Source organism: Seriola dumerili, unplaced genomic scaffold, assembly GCF_002260705.1.
Source record: "Seriola dumerili isolate Sdu_G_001 unplaced genomic scaffold, Sdu_1.0 BDQW01000362.1, whole genome shotgun sequence".
Taxonomy (NCBI): domain Eukaryota; kingdom Metazoa; phylum Chordata; class Actinopteri; order Carangiformes; family Carangidae; genus Seriola; species Seriola dumerili.
Window position 1 is genome coordinate 776,650 of NW_019174617.1, and position 18,793 is coordinate 795,442.

The 18,793-nt window shown below is 39.9% G+C and overlaps 1 protein-coding gene across 1 annotated transcript; it reads left to right on the forward strand.

The window, feature by feature from the left end:
- The first annotated feature begins 642 nt into the window (after window positions 1-642).
- On the forward strand, window positions 643-17,248 carry acadvl (acyl-CoA dehydrogenase very long chain). The gene is made up of 21 exons (XM_022760708.1): window positions 643-731; window positions 979-1,066; window positions 1,188-1,257; window positions 2,640-2,711; window positions 3,237-3,309; window positions 3,428-3,492; window positions 3,608-3,742; window positions 3,879-4,023; window positions 4,993-5,122; window positions 5,277-5,402; window positions 5,567-5,765; window positions 7,272-7,376; window positions 7,802-7,888; window positions 8,273-8,335; window positions 10,599-10,700; window positions 11,929-12,026; window positions 14,134-14,206; window positions 14,423-14,495; window positions 14,671-14,743; window positions 14,966-15,041; window positions 15,435-17,248. The coding sequence occupies exons 2-21, from the start codon at window positions 993-995 to the stop codon at window positions 15,570-15,572; spliced, it is 1,977 nt and encodes a 658-aa protein (XP_022616429.1). The 5' UTR covers window positions 643-731; window positions 979-992; the 3' UTR covers window positions 15,573-17,248.
- The last annotated feature ends 1,545 nt before the right edge of the window (window positions 17,249-18,793 follow it).

Genomic DNA, 18,793 nt, shown 5'->3' on the forward strand with positions numbered 1-18,793 from the left:
CTGCCAGCGGCCTGGAATGTTGATACAGGGCGGGGCTGGTCCATGGATTCATACTGGTGAAGCTTGACTGGCTTTTCCAGTCTTCAGATGTCTGGTTTTGGTGAGCCTGTGTCCACTGCAGCCTCAAGATTTCTGTTCTTCTACATCACCAAAGCCTGGGAAAGATTACATAGCTGGTTGACCACCAAAAATGTTATTTCAGAATTTCATTATGGTAATTTCAAAAAGTTAGGGTTCTTCATGCAGGGCAATAGTTTTGAGTTGTCTCTTTATGTAATAAAAATGTGATAATAGCAGAATTCTATATACATAAATGTAGCTATGTAGAGGTTTGTCTATTCAAAAAATAATTTGTGACTTTACTATAAATCTCAGAATTTGCGAACAGATGGAAGTCTACAGTATATTATATAGCACAACTTCCACTTATTTATTTAGTATTTTTAGTATTTTTATTTTTTGAATACGTTTGCTCTAATTTTATTCTTCTGTTGTTTTTAAAATGTGTTTCTTTTTAATCAAATTACATTTTTTCAGTTGCATTTCTTGTATTCAATTCAGTTCTGCTGTTTGGAGAAGTCTCTCGGGCCACCCCGATACTGTAAAACTGCGTATCCCATGAAGCACCGCGGTTAGAAAGACAACAGAAGAGGAAAAATCAGGTCAGTAGGGGACCAGTCAGTCGGCTTCTGCCCGGTCGTTGGGGACGTGATATAACATAACTTGTACAGGTCTGTGATTAATAACTGGTGTCTTTGGTTTTCGGTAGAAGGAATATAAATGTTTTAACGCGCCACTGCTGTTTTATTTTTCTACGAAGAAGTAAAACACCGAATCAAAAGTGGTCAAGTTACAAAACGTTACGTAGCATAGCTGCCTGCTGCCCGCTATTTTCACCGTTAGCTAGCCGCCCTCGTTTCATAACTTGTCTGTGTTATTTAGCTAATCACGGTGAATTCTGTTTCTTTTCCACTTTAGAACAAAATATAATCATGCTGCTTCGCAAAGTGACTCAGTCTTCCGCGTTGTGTGGCACCATTCTCAGGATTCCTCCCGTTGTGTCCGGGTAAGTCATTTTTAGAGCTATTACTGAACCTATTGGCTGTCGACGAAAATGAAATGCTTTAATAATAACGAAATTGCTAACAATGTTCAAAATGACCTATGTATCCTTGTCTGGGCTACAGAGGTCAGCGGCAGACCAGGGCTGTGGTTGGTGTGCAAACCTCCCGTCTTTACGCAAGCCAAGCTGCACAGGTACAATAACATTAGCCTTCAATATGATTCATATTCCGACTGATCTGGATTTTGTCAGATATGTTTTGTAGCATTCAGTGTTTCAGAATATGCTCGGATTGTTGTTCAGTGGCTGGATGACATAACGTTGGCATCCCCTCCCGCTGGAAGTGGGTGAAAGTTCACTGATCACGTGACTCCTTGATAAAGGTGACACCATGAATGTGGGTGACACTGCAGTTGTCCAGGACAGGGTTCAGGACAGACAGTTGTCGGAAGATGTTAAACAGTGCTGCATATCGACCTGACAATAATCGATTGAACAAAATGTATTTCCTCTATTATGTATTACTTATTTATTAATTTATTATTTATTAGCTTATACTTACTTTTTATTACTTGTTTTAAATTCGTTTGAGCCAACTTACAATACCTGCAGTCATATCACATGGGAGCATGAGCTGGATGTCATCCAAAAGTGGGAGTTTATATTTTTTGCTTTTTGAACAAAACGATTAAAAGCCTGTTCAGTGCCACAGCACAAGTGCTGAGACATGACTTTTTCATTTAAAGAAATAAGACACAAGAAAGTGCTGGTAAGGGTGTCTGAAATGAAATCAGAAAAGATTGTGTCTTTTCTTATAAGTTGCAGCAGATTCTTGTATTTCAGAAGTGGAGTGTATATTCTTCAGAAGCCACATTTATAATTCAGTATGGTTAAGCCAACATTTTTCTTGTTTTACAAGCAGGAAAAATGTGACATATTTGCAGTTCATTTACATCTGGTAATGGATGACTTGTGGCTGTAATTAAGGTGTAATAAAATAATATTGCTTCTAAATTTCTCTGATCGTGAAATTTAAATGTCAACAAAGCCGATTTCACAGCACAGCTGCTTTCATTAACCTGTATTTTTGTTTATTTTGTCTGAAAGTGTCAAGATCTTAAAATAATGATTTTACCTGCAGCTCAGCAGCTTGGTAATGATGTGTGTTCAACATAGTATATATTCAGTTTTCATTCATTCAGTTTTCATAATCATTCTATCCTATAATCACCTTAAACATAGTGAACAGTCCCCTTCTCTCTCACTAACTACAAACATGAAAAAGCAGTGAATTGGTTTTGCCAGTACATATAGAGGCATTTATAAATTTTACATTTTAAATAAATTTTAATAAATTTAAGTCAAACTGCTTTGCTCTAACTATGACTGAATTATTGCAAGATGTACTTTTACTTTATCTATTATTATTGATTTTTGCACCAAATGTGTTTGGAGCTTCATTTTCTTACAGTTTATAATAAAATTCCTTTGTCCTTTTTTTTTTTTTTTTTTTTTTTTGTGAACTGATGAACTGTTTTTAAGTTATTCTCTGTGTCTTGTGTCTGTTCCTCTTCAGGCGGTGCTGGAGAAGCCAGCAGCAGTCGGCAGTGAAGCTGCCACTAAAGTGGAAAAGAAGACAGTTGCTGATGTATGTAAATCCATTATTATATTTATATCATCATTCTGTTTTGTAAATGGCTTCTAAACAGTATTTTTCAGAGCGGTTAAGATTTACCACCATTGCTGCACATCACTGTATGAAATGTCTGCAGAATTAAAGGTCCCCCATCGAACTTCTGACCTCCTGTAGCACTATGGAGAGGTTTTTAATGAATTTTGTTTGGAGGCATGTCCATATACTTGTGGTTATACAGTCCCACCAATAGCTTCACGCTATTTGGTGGTGATGGTGATGTGCCAACAAAGGCAGCAGAAAAGAAGTTAGTTAGCTAGTAAACATAAATAATAATAAAATATGCAGGTAGCAAAATGTTTTTGAAAATCAGCTTTTCAAATCTTTTATGAGGAAGAAAATGCATTTAACAGACTTGTTGAACCTCAGGGATACACAACAGATACACAGCCAGTTGACAGCTAAGGACACCTTCAACTCTGTTGGATATTCTGTTTGTGTTTGCACAAGCTTGACTATGTTTGACTTAATTTCCCACAGGAATCCAAATCATTTGCTGTCAACATTTTCAAGGGGCAGATTGCGACTCCCCAAGTGTTTCCCTTCCCCTCAGGTAAATCAGAGGACATTCCTGTTAATATCTGTTTTAAAAGATGCCAACATTTCTTTAAATATCTTTGTGGAACTTGGAAAGAAAGGTAGCAGTGTAATCACTCTTCTCTGTCCTGTAGCCCTCAATGAGGAGCAGGAGCAGTTCCTCCGAGAGCTTGTGGGGCCTGTCGGCAAATTTTTTGAGGTAATTTGAAACCTCTTGGAGCTCATGGATAAATTTGTCTGATTTCATGGTGATAGCCTCTTTACAACTCTGTTAGTCACCCCTCACCTTCCGTGTTTCTGCTTCCTGCGAACAGGAGGTGAATGATCCCGCCAAGAACGATGCCTTGGAGAAGGTGGAGGATCACACCATGGAGGGCCTGAAGGAGATGGGTGCCTTTGGCCTACAGGTGCCAGCTGACCTTGGCGGCCTCGGCCTCTCAAACACACAGGTCCGTCTGCTTGATTAGATTTACTCTCTAATACACACACAATAGTAAATATTATCTAGCTGCTGCTTGGGTCAGACAGCTCTGTAAACATGTGGGTGCTGTGAGTTTAATGTGACAATATCCGTCCATCTTGCAGTATGCCCGGTTGGTCGAGATCGTTGGCAGCCATGATCTGGGCGTTGGCATCACTCTGGGAGCGCATCAGTCAATTGGCTTCAAGGGGATCCTGCTTTTTGGAAATCCAGCTCAGAAGGAGAAGTACCTGCCTAAGCTTGCTACAGGTATAATGACCAGCTTTTGACGTTGCATTGTCAGTATCTCGATTTAGATGCATATTTAGTTGTACACTGCTTGACTCAAACATGCTCATGATAGGATAAGGCTGGTGATATTCTGTGTTTTTATTAGTGTTAGCAAATCAACTCCAAACCCAAGACACTTAATGACTCCCTCTTCATTTTTTAAAAAGCAAATAATTTGCTAAAATAGCTGCGCACTTTATTTTCAAGGAGAGGTTTCTCACAAAGGAGTAAATAGTGCATTTGTTGGGGACTATTTCTAGATGTGGATTTGGTGGATTTCCGATTTTAGTTTTGACAGCTGATGATTTATGTAGGATTGACTTAGAATAAACTTCAATGTCTGTAGTTTTCCTCATAATAATGGAACATGTCACAAAACATTTCAAGTAGTTCCAAAAAGGTGAGTTTTGAGAACTCAAAATTGTATTGCTATTGTCATACAGTATATGTCAGCCAAAGATATGTTGTGAAACAGTGTCACCATTCTATAGTTTGTCCACCAGAGAGCAGTGTGTTTATTTTTCAACTGTAAAATGATCTGCTCAAAACAGATTCATGGGAACCTAATCGAAATGTTAATTCATGTCAGGGGTTGTATAAAGAAAATTTATTTAAACTCTCAAATATCAACATTGGTCACAAAAGTCCAGCATCAGTCGTGCTGTGAGAGGTAGATTTGGAAATAAGGGAGAAAGAGGCGGTGGGCACCACGCAACAAAGGTCCTCAGCTGAACTTGAACCAGGGACGTTGGTTGTTTTTTACCTCTGAGCCATTTTCCTCTTCAATTATGCATTTTTAAAGGTGGCATTTTGTCTTTTCACTGGATTCGGTGACAGTAACAGTATTGTTTATCTCTTCAACCAAGAGTTTTCATTGTATTGAGAAGTAACATGATGACTTATTTAATATTTCTGTTGTGCGTGTACTTTATGTGTTTGTCGCTGCAGGTGAGCATATAGCCGCCTTCTGTCTGACTGAACCAGCCAGCGGCTCTGATGCCGCCTCCATCAAGACCACAGCTGTTCAGTCCCCCTGCGGACAATATTTCACTCTCAGTGGAAGTAAGATCTGGATCAGGTGAGGACACAGCACAAGTATCCAGAAAATGTTCCTTTCTTTTGCTACTGTCACCACAAGGAGGCAGCACTGTATAATATGTCCAGTAATACAGTGTAATGACAAAAAGCTGCTTGTGTTCTCCCATGATCTGATGACCTCTTTCTCATGTCAGCAATGGAGGCCTGGCTGAGATCTTCACTGTCTTTGCCAAGACACCCATGAAGGATCCCAAGACTGGGGAGATGAAAGACAAGATCACAGCCTTCGTCGTGGAGAGGAGCTTTGGAGGAGTGACACAGTGAGAACCCTTCCCTTTACTGTCTGTGTCACCAAATAGTAATAAACTTTCTCAGCTATGATTAAGTGTTTTTTGTGTAAATGACTCAGGGGCCGTTTCATGTTGAAATCCCTCTTTTTATTCATACGCCCTAAATCTCTCTTGTCCCGTATTCTTCCTTGCAGTGGCCCTCCAGAGAAGAAGATGGGCATCAAGGCGTCCAACACGGCCGAGGTCTACTTTGATAATGTTCGCGTGCCAGCCGACTGTGTGCTGGGCGAGGTGGGTGGAGGTTTCAAGGTCGCCATGAACATCCTGAACAATGGGCGTTTTGGCATGGCGGCCGCCCTTTCTGGAACCATGAAGGGAGTCATCACCAAAGCTGTGAGTAAACTACCTACTGGATGATAAATGTAGACAGCAAAGGAAATAGTGTCAAGGATGACAGCAGGCGATGAGCTCTTCTCATGAATTAGACATTTATCTTTAGCTCACAGCTTCAAGTCTTTGTACGTGCTGTTGTGTTTCCCATCTGCTGCATGGACCCTTATCTGTGTCGTCTCTGTTACACCCCCTCTCTCAGTGTTGTATTTCCTTCGTTGTGGGTTTGTGGGAAATTCCCCATCTTCTAGCTTGGTAGGGCCTGTTTCTGCTATGCAACTTCCTGCTTAGGTTAGAGAAACTGAAGATTCAAATGTGCTCTGGTCATGTGTGTTGTTTTTCTCAAGCCTTATTCTGGGTTGAGCATGTGACCAGATACTGCATGTGTGTTCTAATGTTTTTTATAACAAGCGTATAAAGAGAGAGAGAAGTGTCTTAAATGTGATCATTTTGAGCTCTTCGTGTACTGATACTGTTGCACAGGCAGTAGCTTAATGTACCAAAGAAACAATAGACTCATTCTTGAAACTTAATTCAGCCTGTTTGGTAGTTGCATCATCTTTCTGACACTGGAAACGTGTGACTAATTTTACCGCAGATCAATCACTCATGTTATATGATTACAAAGTGGTTAATGCAGTGGCCATTGTTGCACTGTAAAGATTTCAGCACATTTTATGGTTCAAAAAAGTTTGAAAATGATTAATCAATGGTCAATAATGTGTTCATGTCACTGAAATGCTATCTCAAACTAAAACAATCCTTTCTGTGTTGAAGAGCACAGAAAGTAAAGTTGCATTGATAAATTTGATTATCGGTGCGCGGACATTGCTTCAGTGCAAATGATCCTTTTTGTTGAGTCTGTTATAAGTAGAAAAATTGGAAAATGCTGTGGCTGACTGTTTCAGATCTCTCGTCTCATTTGACCAACAATATGAAATCAAACAAAAATATTCAGTGTTCATTAAAGTAAAACACAGAGAAGCAGCAAATTCTAACATTTGAGAAGCTGCAACCATCAAATAATGGGGATTTTTTTTTCTAACAGAAAGTTAAACACTACGAATTATTAAAATGAATCATTACTGCCTTACTGTCCTACTGTTGCTGTCAGATGCTGCTCCACTCACAGTGAACAGGATTCTTTTCTCTCTATACAAAGTTAAGCTTATACATTCTTTAATGGCTTATATGCATATAACTTTGCTGTAGACTGTAAAATCCATCCGACTTGATTACAAAAAGCACCTTATATTTATTTTGCTGTTTGTGCTTTTATGAGATTCCATAGAACAGAGAAAAGCATAGAAACCTTTAAAGAGGTTCAAATTGGAAATTCCCTGTCCTCAATATTTTATAAGCTGAGTTGGAGACACATGTGTATGGGGGACAAAATCTGTGTGTTCTCATGTGCTATTGTAAGAAGAATGACGTGTTTAGTCAGTGAAGACACTGCCTGTAACTATGAATTAAAGATTGACAGTGAAGGTGATTTCCTCTTTTCATCAGGTGGATCACGCAGCCAACAGAACCCAGTTTGGGAGCAAGATCCACAACTACGGGGCCATCCAGGAGAAGATGGCGCGCATGGCGATGCTGCACTACGTCACTGAGGTCAGACTACCTAACAGTGGATTCTTTACCTGTACTCCAGTCTGATTCTCATGTTTCTCAGCTATATTGAAACTGCGATGTTTAATGAAGGCGGTATTGTACCAAATATTGCCATTGTCTCTCAACATCAAGTGTCATTTCCTGTTTTACCCACAAACTTCGCTGTGCACAGCATAATCAGATTCTGTTGTTGTGGCATGTTGCTGGTTTATGCTTACTGTAAAGCATGTGTCTTAAAAGAAATACAATTTTCATTTGCTTAGCAAAGATGTTTTCAGCACGAATTCTCGTTAAATTAAATCACTTTCACACTTGTATAGTCACAGTGTGTAATCTTTGTATTATTTTTTACTGTTGCAGAAAATATGTTGTAAAAAAATGTTATAAATCCACTCTGACATTGCATTCTCTGTGTCTTCTTACAGTCAATGGCCTACATGATCAGCGGCAACATGGACAGTGGAGCGACTGAGTTCCAGATAGAAGCTGCCATCAGCAAAATCTTTGCCTCTGTAAGAACTCAACAGTTTCATTGGTTTAACAGGCATACCAGAGGTGCTAATAGTTCCCATAGTGCCTGGCTGATTGTGATAATTGCTTTTAAAACCATCTCTCATGGAAACCAGGGAGGTTTTTAGAAAATTTCGCATTAGTCCGATTTTATACTTTGTATGTATGTTAATAACTTCTTACACAAGCTAGGGTGCCGATAAACACGGCACGTCTTTCATAACATTTATAAGGTTCCTTATTCTGTGGAAAACTGAAGACATATGGTGGTAGGGGAAGTAGATGTCTCGAGACTTGTTTACTGAATTAACTGTGTGTGTGTGTGTGTGTGTGTGTGTGTGTGTGTGTGTGTGTTTTTGTTTGTTTGTTTCCCCCAATTGTGACAGGAAGCGGCGTGGACCGTGACTGATGAGTGTATACAGGTTATGGGCGGCATGGGTTTCATGAAGGTGAGTGCTCAGTCCACATCGTGTTACATACAAAAGACGATGAAGCTGAAGCCACATAAGTACAAAAATACATGCCAGCAGTTTGTGTTGTCACCAGTTATTGAATTTTAGCATTTGTGTACATATAGAGTACGCAAAAAGCAAACACAACAAGTTAATCGAACAACTATTTCACAAGGTCGATGATCAGTGTTACAGTCGCTTTAGCTGGCTGACTATATGTATAAGCAGGGATGAGTAAGTCTTAGCCCAAAGTTTTAGCCCAAAAACCCAGGACTTTCTTTTTTTTTAAGAACTCCCTCCTCTGAGAATAGTAGAGCCAGTTTTCACCCCAAGAACTTTTCCAAGAACTCAGATAGCATTTAAACTGATGAGCCGGAGTCTTAATAGGTCTGGGATTTACTAGTGTTTTTACCACAATATGCACAAAGCAGGAACTTTTCCAGACCCAGTTTAGAAACATAGCAACTTAACTAGCATTTCCTGTGCCAGAGTTGCTGACTGCAGCTGAAGTCTGTGCTCTGGGGACAGGATTTTTGCCAACCCTGGAGCTATTAGGGAATAGTTTTCAGTGCTGCTACAACTTGTGGACAACATTCATTCACACAATCATCAAGCATTAGGACGATGGGTGGACTTGAATTTTTATGAACCCTAAACTTATTAGGGAGCAGAAATCACGAGTGAACAAGTAACCAAGAGACACAAAACATTGCCAGTTGTAATAATGCAGTTATGTACTAACGCAGAAATAAAGATCTCTGATACTTCGCCAACAGTCATTCTTGGGTTTTCAGTCGTGTGTCTCCTTTGAAACTTCAAACGTTACGGGAATCGGTTAACTACAAACAACATGACAATGTCTCTATTGTCTCAAACAAAGCTTTTCATTTCTTAATCTGTTATCCATCTATTTGCGTAGTCTTCTTGCTTCTTCACATACAGTGGAAAATCAAACAGGAATGTGACCTTTAGTTCCCAGTTTCCTGATGCTCCTCAGTTCCTGCTACTATTGATTGTAGAAGGAACTCTTTCCTGCTTCACCACATCACCGTGTACTGATCCGACAATATTAGCATATCGCTGATTCTGTATTTGCAGTGATTTCTCAACTTATTTATTTAACATCGTATTTCTATACTCAACTCATTAGTGATGACATCAGCCAGCAATAAGAGTGCAAAGTTTGCTGCTCTAAATGTAATCGTGTAGATACAGCTTTATTTCTATGAAAACACTTATATATATAGTATATATTATATGGCCACATATACTCTGTCATACTAGTGTAGTATTGAGTCACATGCAACTCGCTGACTCTCAGAGAATAAAAACCACACTGATGGTTTCCTCAAGTTAAAAAAAACAAAACAAGAATAGACCGGCATAAGCTAGTTGAAAATATGGGGGCGACGTAAAGTTGTGTCAACAATATTGTTGCTGTTCTTAAAATAAACCAAACGATCCAGGAGGCCGCCTCTCGAACACACGTGTTGCTTTGCCTCAATACAGTGGAAAGTCTGCCCAGACACTTTGAAGAACCAACTGCAGAGGTGGCAAATCAGACTGTGATCTGTAAGTACTTACATGGGGTGGGAAAAATAACCTGCACAATTTAAAGCAATTTAGCTTAACAACAGAACAATTTACACTAAAAACGTTGACAGAAATTGAGCATATTAAGCTTAAGAAATGTACTTATTATAGGCTGTTCTGTTGTGTTGATACACTGCAGATGTTTTTGTTATTTGTCCACTTCCTTCATGTTTCTGCACGTTGACTGTGAAATTAGTTGTTGGGCATGAGCTATCGAAAAGGAAGAGGGGGAAAAACACTGATACAGCAGGCTTTGATTAGTTCTGCTCACTGAGTGCATTTTGACTGTGTGTTTCATTTCACTAAGGAAGTTAAGTCAGAAGTGTGCCCTGAACATTTTCATTTCTGCTCTTCTGGATAGAATGTATCATCTGCGCTGACTAAGATACCTACAGTGTCTTGTACTTTGGCTTTAAAATGAACAGTGGTTGTCTTTATTAGTGTTCGCACCTGGAGTTATCACCACCTTATTTTAACTTGTGTGGGAAACTGATATCAAAGTGTTTTGTATGATGAATATCGCAGCTCAGTATTCTCAAAGAAAGTTACAGTCAGTTCATTCTTAGTGGTAAATTATGTGTTATATGTGATTTTTGCAGCTTAATTCTGCACACGATTTGGTGCAAAGAGGTGAGAGTTCCTCATTTTCCTGTATCTGTTTCCTCAGGACTCTGGAGTGGAGAGAGTAATGAGGGATCTGAGGATTTTCCGAATTTTCGAGGGCACCAATGACATCCTGAGGCTCTTTGTGGCCCTCAATGGTTTCCAGGTAACACAAAACCCCTGTGTTGTATTGTTTTTCCTAGAATCAGCGATGGTGATCTGATAGTGTCTGTGGAAAAGTACAGATGCTCTTTGGGGAGGAAGTGATCTTTGCTTGCTGTCTAAAACTCTTAACAGTACTTCCTATGCAACTTACAAGATACTACTACAGCTTGAAGCTTTTGATGGGTTATCAAGTACCAACTTCCTTATTCTTATTTTACACTAAGGATCTGTGTTGGGCATGTGTTTCCTAACACTTGTCAGTCTCTGTTTCTTAAAGTAAAGACTCATCTCTGTAATTGACTGCTATTTGGAAGAGAGGAGGAACCAGTTCATTAGAATAATAATGATAACTTTAAATTATCCACCCTGATGAAGCAAAAAGTAGCTCAAATTACCACAAGCCTCTCCAAACCATTTCACCCACCTGCTCAAATAAAAAGTAGCCTAATAGGTTGGTGGGAAACCGCACAATCTACCAACACTGATGAACACTGGGATTTTTATTTTTGATGTCTTGGTCCTTTAAAAATAAAAGGCAGAGAGACTGAAAAAGCAGTTGATGGTGTTTCATTGCTGTGGTCTGGATTCCTCCACCTCAATATATAGGAAGTAGACTTTGAGAAAGTTTAAACTAAGGGTGGAGAGAACTGCATTTTTTTTAATGAAATCCTGCCGTGTTAGGCCGCACTTCTCATGCCTCCCATCGTTGGGTCAAAGATTTTGAGGTAAAGATTACAGCATGTTTTATAAATAAACCATGTAACGTCTTATCCTAGAGCTGTTGTGAGTTGTGAGTCTGATGCAAGTCAAGGCATGAAAGGGGGCATTACTTGTTCTGTTAGTGTATTTTGTAAAATATATTTTAACGCTCCTGACAAGTTGGCTTCAAATTTGTTTCTACAACTTCAGATATTTGTGACTAGATAAGCCACAGTCAGTTAAAAAAAAACAAAAAAAACATCTACAGGAAGAAAGCGTGTGTGTGTGTGTGTGTGTGTGCGCGTGTGTGTGTGTGCTCGTGCGTGCGTGTGTGTGGTTTTTTCACATATTAGTAACAGTGACCGAACAACCCACCGGCTGTCAGCAGATTCTGATTCTGATTCAAATGCTGAATTGTTCATGTAGGATCCCATCACTAAAAATAAGGAGAGAAAATATGTTTTCAGCGCCTTAAATCAGTCGTCTTCATCATTGATATCTCATGCGCGCCTCTCTCTGCCTCCCTCCAGAATGCTGGTAACCAGTTGAAGGGTTTACAGAAAGCCCTGAAGAACCCGATCGGCAACGCTGGGCTGCTTGCTGGAGAAATCACCAAGAGAGCCAAAAGGTTGCAAAACAACACACACACACACACACACACACACACACACACACACACACACACACACACACACACACACACACACACATAGAGGATTGCTTATGTGCAGAAAAACTGCCACTGGCCTCATTCAGTCTGTAGTCTTACATGTACAGCTCTCTTACAGTCCCTGACAAAAGTCTTGTCACTTATCCATTTTGTAGAAACAACAGCTTATAACCTAACTTTTAATTAATCCATTGGTTTTAGAAATAGCTCATATGAAAGCTAAAACCCTCCCAAATTATGTTTAATATACTAAAATAAATTTGCTTGACTGAAGAACGATTGATCATTTAATGAACACAGAAAGGTCAGATTTTGGCAAGACAAAAGTTTTGTCGCCTACAGAGAGTAATGTGAAAATTGAACAAATAATTTACTTCAAATACAAAAATATGTTGCATAACATCAGTGAATTAAGTAGTGGTGCTTTGAGATCCATATTTAATATCTTGTATGACTTCCATGAGCTTGAAGGACTGCATCCATGCGGTTCGACAATGATTCATACAATTTATTGATGAAGTCATCAGGAATAGCAAAGAAAGCAGTCTTACATGCCTCCCAGAGTTCATCAGGATTCTTTGGTTTCGTCTTCCATGCTTCCTCTTTCATTCTACCTCAGACATGCTCAATGATGTTCATGTCTGGTGACTGGGCTGGCCAGTCCTGGAGCACCTTGATCTTTTCGCCTTGAGGAACTTTGATGTAGAGATGGAAGTATGCGATGGAGCACCATCCTGCTGCAAAATTTGACCCCTTTTATGGTTGGGAATGTAAGAGGTAGCTAATACTTCTTGATATTTTAGGCTATTGATATTGCCTTCCACCCTGCAAATCTCTCGCACACCCCCATACTGGATGTAACCCCAGACCATGATTCTTCCGCCACCAAACTTAACTGTCCAGGCCTGGTGGAGCCTTGCTGTAGTGGAAAAGGGGCTGGCCTTGGATTTTCGACCCAACAAACGGTCCTCCCGAGCAGTTGTCTTGCGGGGTCTGCCGGACATGGGCTTGTCAAAAACATCTCCAGTCTCTTCAGATCTTTTTCTTATTTTTTGTACTTGACGCTAAGACACATTGAAGGTGTCAGCCACCTCAGCAGTGGATCTGGTCTTCAGCCTCTTGATAATCAACGCTTTGGTCAGAGGTCAAATTGCAGTTGATGTGAAGGTCTGGTGTGCTGGGGTTCTTTTTATACACACCCACTAATTGATTGATCAATTATTGATCACAGGTGAGGCTGTAATCTAGGATTGGGTGCATCATATGACAAGGCGACAAGACTTTTGTCTTTGCAAAAACTGACTCAGTGGGCTTTACCAAGCTGTGAACGTTAGAATGCTTTAAAACAGTTTCATTTGGTACCAAAACATTATTTCAAAAGCTGTTGGGATTGAAATTAGCCATTTCTTGTAAAAAAAAAAAAAAATTATTACAAATATATTTGAGGGGCGCTTAAGGTCAACTTGTACCCAAGCGACAAGACTTTTGTCACGGACTGTATGTGTTCACACTGTCCTGTGGTGCAGATTACAACAACTTATCTTCTCACACAAACTTTCTCAGTATCCGGCATGCTCACACACTTCACACTGCGATTGGCCAGACCTGCGACACTACGAATGAGACTGATGGAAAATGTGCGATGTTGTTACCTTATGTAACGAGAACTGCACCTCACCCCTCTCTGGCTTTTCACCCTGCCTTTGATTGTGGTCAGATCAGGTATAAACACCTGTGGTTGAACAGCATGTCATACCCGGCCCTTACACGCACTTTGCACAGGACAAGCCGCATGTTTCAGTCATCAATCTGACGATCTAATAAATTAGATGCGTAATTGCTCATGTTTCACTTGCACTTGATAAGTGCATAGGCTGTAAGTGACTTTTCTTTGTAGTTGAGTCGTGCATCACTGTCTGTTGCCTTGTGAACAGCAGCACTTTGGCTGAACAGATTCAGCATAGAAGCTAATGGAGGACTAATTGGTATTGAACTGTTTTTGAACTGTTTATTTGTACTTCCTCAGCCATGTTGATATAACTGTCTTCTGTTGTTGACTCTGTAGGAAGGCAGGTTTGGGCACAGGCCTGACACTGCAGGGAACCGTACATCCTGAGCTGGCACAGAGCGGGGACCTGGTATGTTACTGTCTAAGGCATTTATGTAGGGGGCTTCCCCAAAGCAATTTGCCTTGAGTGAGTGGGTGTCCAATGACAGTATGACAGCACATGATATAGAATTTTCCTGCTTTGTTGCCTCTAATTACTGATGTACACTTTAGTCTTTGTGTCATGTTTGTTTCTCTCTGACCATTGTGTGTGTGTTTTATTTTTTATTATTTTTTTGCTTTTTAGACAGTTAAAGCCATCGAACAGTTCGGAGCCGTCGTTGAGGAACTGCTTATAAAACATGGCAAGAAGATCATTGGTAAGTGAGAGCGTGTGCATGTGTGAAGGTGAGAAAAACTCTTGTAGGTGCTGAATTTAAAAAAAAAAAAAAAAAAAACGTAGAGAAAACCCCGAACTGTCTGCAGGTATGTTTCTTTTGTGATAGTGTAATACGTTTGTGATAAGTCATCTGAACAAGCACTGTCCTGTTTCAGATGAACAGTTTGTGCTGAAGAGAGTCGCGGACTGTGCCATTGACCTGTACGCCATGGTGGTCGTCCTGTCCCGGTACGCAAACATTCAAATTCAAAACTCAGTCAGCTTTTTTTTTTTTTCTTCTTCTTTTTTTTTTCTTCCTCACGACCTTTAACTCTGTCCCCTTTTTACTCCTTCACTCTTCTTCTCATGCTGTGCACTCCAACTCATTTTCTTTATGGCCTTTGTTTCCACACGAACACTCCTACGCCACAGAGAGAGACGTTTCTCATGTGTTTTTCCTCTCCTCTGCAGGGCTTCACGCTCTCTGAGTCAGGGCCATGCCTCAGCTCAGCACGAAAAGATGCTGTGTGAGAGCTGGTGTATGGAGGTAAGACACACGCTGACACAAATGCCCGAAATTATTATAATCCTAAATTTTGATGACTTGTTTAGATGAGTCTGTGTGATTCTGAAAACATTACAATAGTTTTAACCTGGATAATATTGACAGTAGGAGGCCACAGCTATTCACTCATTGACTCCCGAACCAGCTGATAATAGATTACTACACAGCTCCGGTTCACGTGCAAATGCCACTTCTCCAAGAAATCAAGTTCAAACTCACGTATCATTACTTATCAGTCAGTAAACCCAGTAAGCCCATCTTTTATCCATCATTTTCCATCTAGTCTTGAATCCAAAAAGCTCTCACACTTCTTAAATGGTTTGGCGTCGTGAATGAAACATTTGAACTCGCTTTAATGCTCCCTTCATCCCTCAGGCCTATGAGAGGGTCACACGCGACATCAAGACTCTGCACTCCAGCGACTCCAGGCGGCTCTTCAAGAACCTGCGCTCCATCTCTACAGCCATGGTGGAGAACGGAGGAGTGGTTTCTCCTCACCCCCTGGGTTTCTAAACGCACCACACTCCCCTTTTTTTTTTTTTTTAATCTTCATTTCCCTCCATCTCTCACCAGATTCTGGGTCATCCGCACCAAATTCCCTCAGACTTGATCAACTTTTATTGCTCCATCACACATCAGTGGTAAATGGTAAAATGGCTGCATTTTTAAAGCGCTCACTCACTCACTCACTCACACACACACTGGTGGCAGCGAGCTATCATGCAAAAGGGGGTGATCTGACTATCAGGAGCAATTTGGGGTTCAGTGTCTCGCCTCCCAAAGATGGTGTGACATGTGGACGACCCACTCTGCCTCCTGAGCAATTCAATCCGTTCTCTATAGCCCCTTTTACACTGGACAGAAAATCCGCCAACACCCACTAACATCTGGCTTTTGTCGTCACCGTGAAAAGGGTACAATCGGCATTCAGTCCCGGGTCAAATGACTCTGCAGTGGTCACGGCCAATTATCGGCTCCAGCTCTGATCGGCAGTGATGTAAAAATGACACCTCGGTGAACACGCTCACATGGGCACCCCTTTTCTGCACTGTGGCGCCTTTTCGGAGCTTTAAGATTAAGCATTCTTGTAGTGATCTGCGTTTGCAACCTAGGGCTGATATGATTCATATCTTTTACCAAGGAATCACAATTTGAAACTTATGGGTTCGTTATAATGCGTTATCTTGATTATTATCAGCTTTGGTCTCTTTGCGAACCTGTATTTCTGTCATTTATTTATTTTATTCCAACTAATAACCTCTAGAAATTGGGCTGGAGGTCTTAATTTTAGCTGAAGTTTTTATCAATATGACGTAGAAATCGGACAATAGGTACAAAAAATCCACAGATTTTTCAACCCTACTACCTGAAGTTAACCATTGATGACAGAATGTCTCGAATGTGTGCATGGAGCTTTTAAATGCACCATTTACTTTATCTCTTCGCCTTCATAACTGCAACTGATTGAAAGGTTTCATCATTTATTCTGCTGAAACAGTAAAGCTGTTATTTTTGTCTGATGACTAAACGTAAGAACAACAACAACAACAACAATGCAACTTAAAGAGGCCAGTGAATAGTATTGAACTAATGTGTTTTAAGCAGTTTAATTTATATACAAAGGTATTTTAAAGGACAGATTTTGCCTTTGAATTTGTACACTTATCTACATTGTGTTCAGATGTACAGTATATATAATGGTGTGGTGTTTATGTGCTTTAATGCCTTTCTGCATGTTGATTAAGCTCACTTGGTGCTCATCACAGACGCATTAAATATCAGGAGCAAAGCCTTTGCCTTACAAACCGGTCCACAGATGCTGTTTGAAGTTCCTGCTATGACTTGAGTCAAGCACAAGATGTGCAGGTCTCATTCTCTACTCTTTACTAATGCCCGTCACATTAGTTTCGAAAGACGGAGTGTTTGTTTTCTCAGCTAAAGGTAGCGGGCATCATTAACTGTAAATAGTTGCTCAGACTTAGGGTTTATGACTGACTGTACAGCTTCCATTAAACTTAAGATATCTGCAAGTTTGTATTGTGACAAGGAGTGCTGCTGTTACATATGATGATTGTCTCAGCTGTTTTGTTGGAGTTGCAATGTTTGTGCAGATTTGCTTTGAGCTTTTTGGTTTTAACAACACAGTTCTATTGGGAATAACAAATAAAGAACCTATTGATCTGGCTGTCTATCTGTTTATCTGATACTTTTTGTCATTTGTCAGGGCTCTGCCTGACCAGAGTTGACTTTCTTCAGTTTTTTTCTTGAACAACTTTTTTTTAACTGGTAAAAACCGATTAAATATTGAAGTGCAGCAGAAAAGGAAAAGAAAAAAAAATCCTATTAAAGAAATGTTTTCACTCCCTTCCTGCCACACTTCCTATTTCTGTTGTATTCATTATAATCTGCAACTTTGCTTTCACTTCTGCAGCCCAGACTCTTCCAGGGTAACAACACTTTACAGGAATGGCAGTAAGCGCTTTGCCACCACATGTATTCCGGGGCAGAGATGCCGTTGTACAATACAAACAGGAACCCCTTCCTGCCCTTATATGCAGACTTGTCAAGTGTAACTTCTGTGGGGGTTAGTCTAGAGATGATGAGGGCTGCGGTGCAGCTTCATGAGCCATGTGGTTAAAACGTTGAGAATTTCCCTGGTGTGTGGCCCCGACTTGTCTGACTAAAAAAAATACCTGACAGACTCAAGTGCAACCGTGCCACAAGTCAACCAAGATGGCAGTCTTTGCTTGCCTGTAGATGCTATAAGGTCTTTTTTCTGTGGTAAATCTTGAAAGTGAGGAAGCATTCAAACAAACAAAGATTAAAACAAAAGTCAGCTTTGCTTTGAGAAAGTTTTTAGATTTTCAATTCATTCTCCATAAGAGCCATTACCTAGCTCAATATAGTGTTAAACTAAAGCTATTTTGTATTTAAAGTGAAGTTAAGTTTCGATGGTTAGTGGATTAATATATTGACAAAATATGAATTGTCATTTTTCAGGCAAAAATGCTGAATATTCTTTGGTTGCAGTTTCTCAAATGTGAGGATCTCTTGCTTTGCTCCGTTGCGGATCATTGTGAATTGAATATCTTGGTTTGAAAAAAAGACATTTTGAAAATGTCATTTTGGAGCTCTGGGAACTTATAACAGGCATTTTTTTATCACTCATTTGAGGCATAATGTAGACAACAAGTGAGTAATTAAGAAAATAATTACAAGTTGCACCCCTGAACATTTTGAGAAATATGTAAATTCACTTTCATGCCGATAGTTATCTACAGATGAGAAGCTGGATCATGGTATCGATGTAATGGGTGTCCTTTACATGTGAAACTAAAGCCTGGACACAGTTAGCTTAGCTTAGCATAAAGACGGGAAACAGCTAGCCTGGCTCTGTCTGAACTAAACAAACTCATCCGTCAGTACCTCTAAAGCCTCTGAACAAATTCTGCTGTTTGTTAAATCCGTACTAAACAAGTTTTTTTAAACAACTTTTTATGATAATTTTCTCTTTTTTCATGTGAGGCACTTGGTGCTTGTGATTTCTCAGCTGTAAAGCACTTTGAGCTGAATTTCTTGTATGAAAGGTGCTATACAATTAATGTTTATTATTATTATTATAGTTATTTTTTAAAATGACATTTTATGAGATGTAACTTGTTAATTTGTGAGCTTTTACAGGCGCTAGGAAGCGATGTTTGGATGCTTACTTAATTTAAGTATCTCCTGGTTGT

Bases quoted from the DNA above. Each gene is read 5' to 3' on its own strand.
- acadvl (XM_022760708.1), top strand. From the start codon at position 993: ATGCTGCTTCGCAAAGTGACTCAGTCTTCCGCGTTGTGTGGCACCATT. The intron at 5,403-5,566 runs GTGAGAACCCTT...TCTTCCTTGCAG, and splicing joins AGCTTTGGAGGAGTGACACA to TGGCCCTCCAGAGAAGAAGA. The intron at 14,744-14,965 runs GTACGCAAACAT...TCTCCTCTGCAG, and splicing joins ATGGTGGTCGTCCTGTCCCG to GGCTTCACGCTCTCTGAGTC.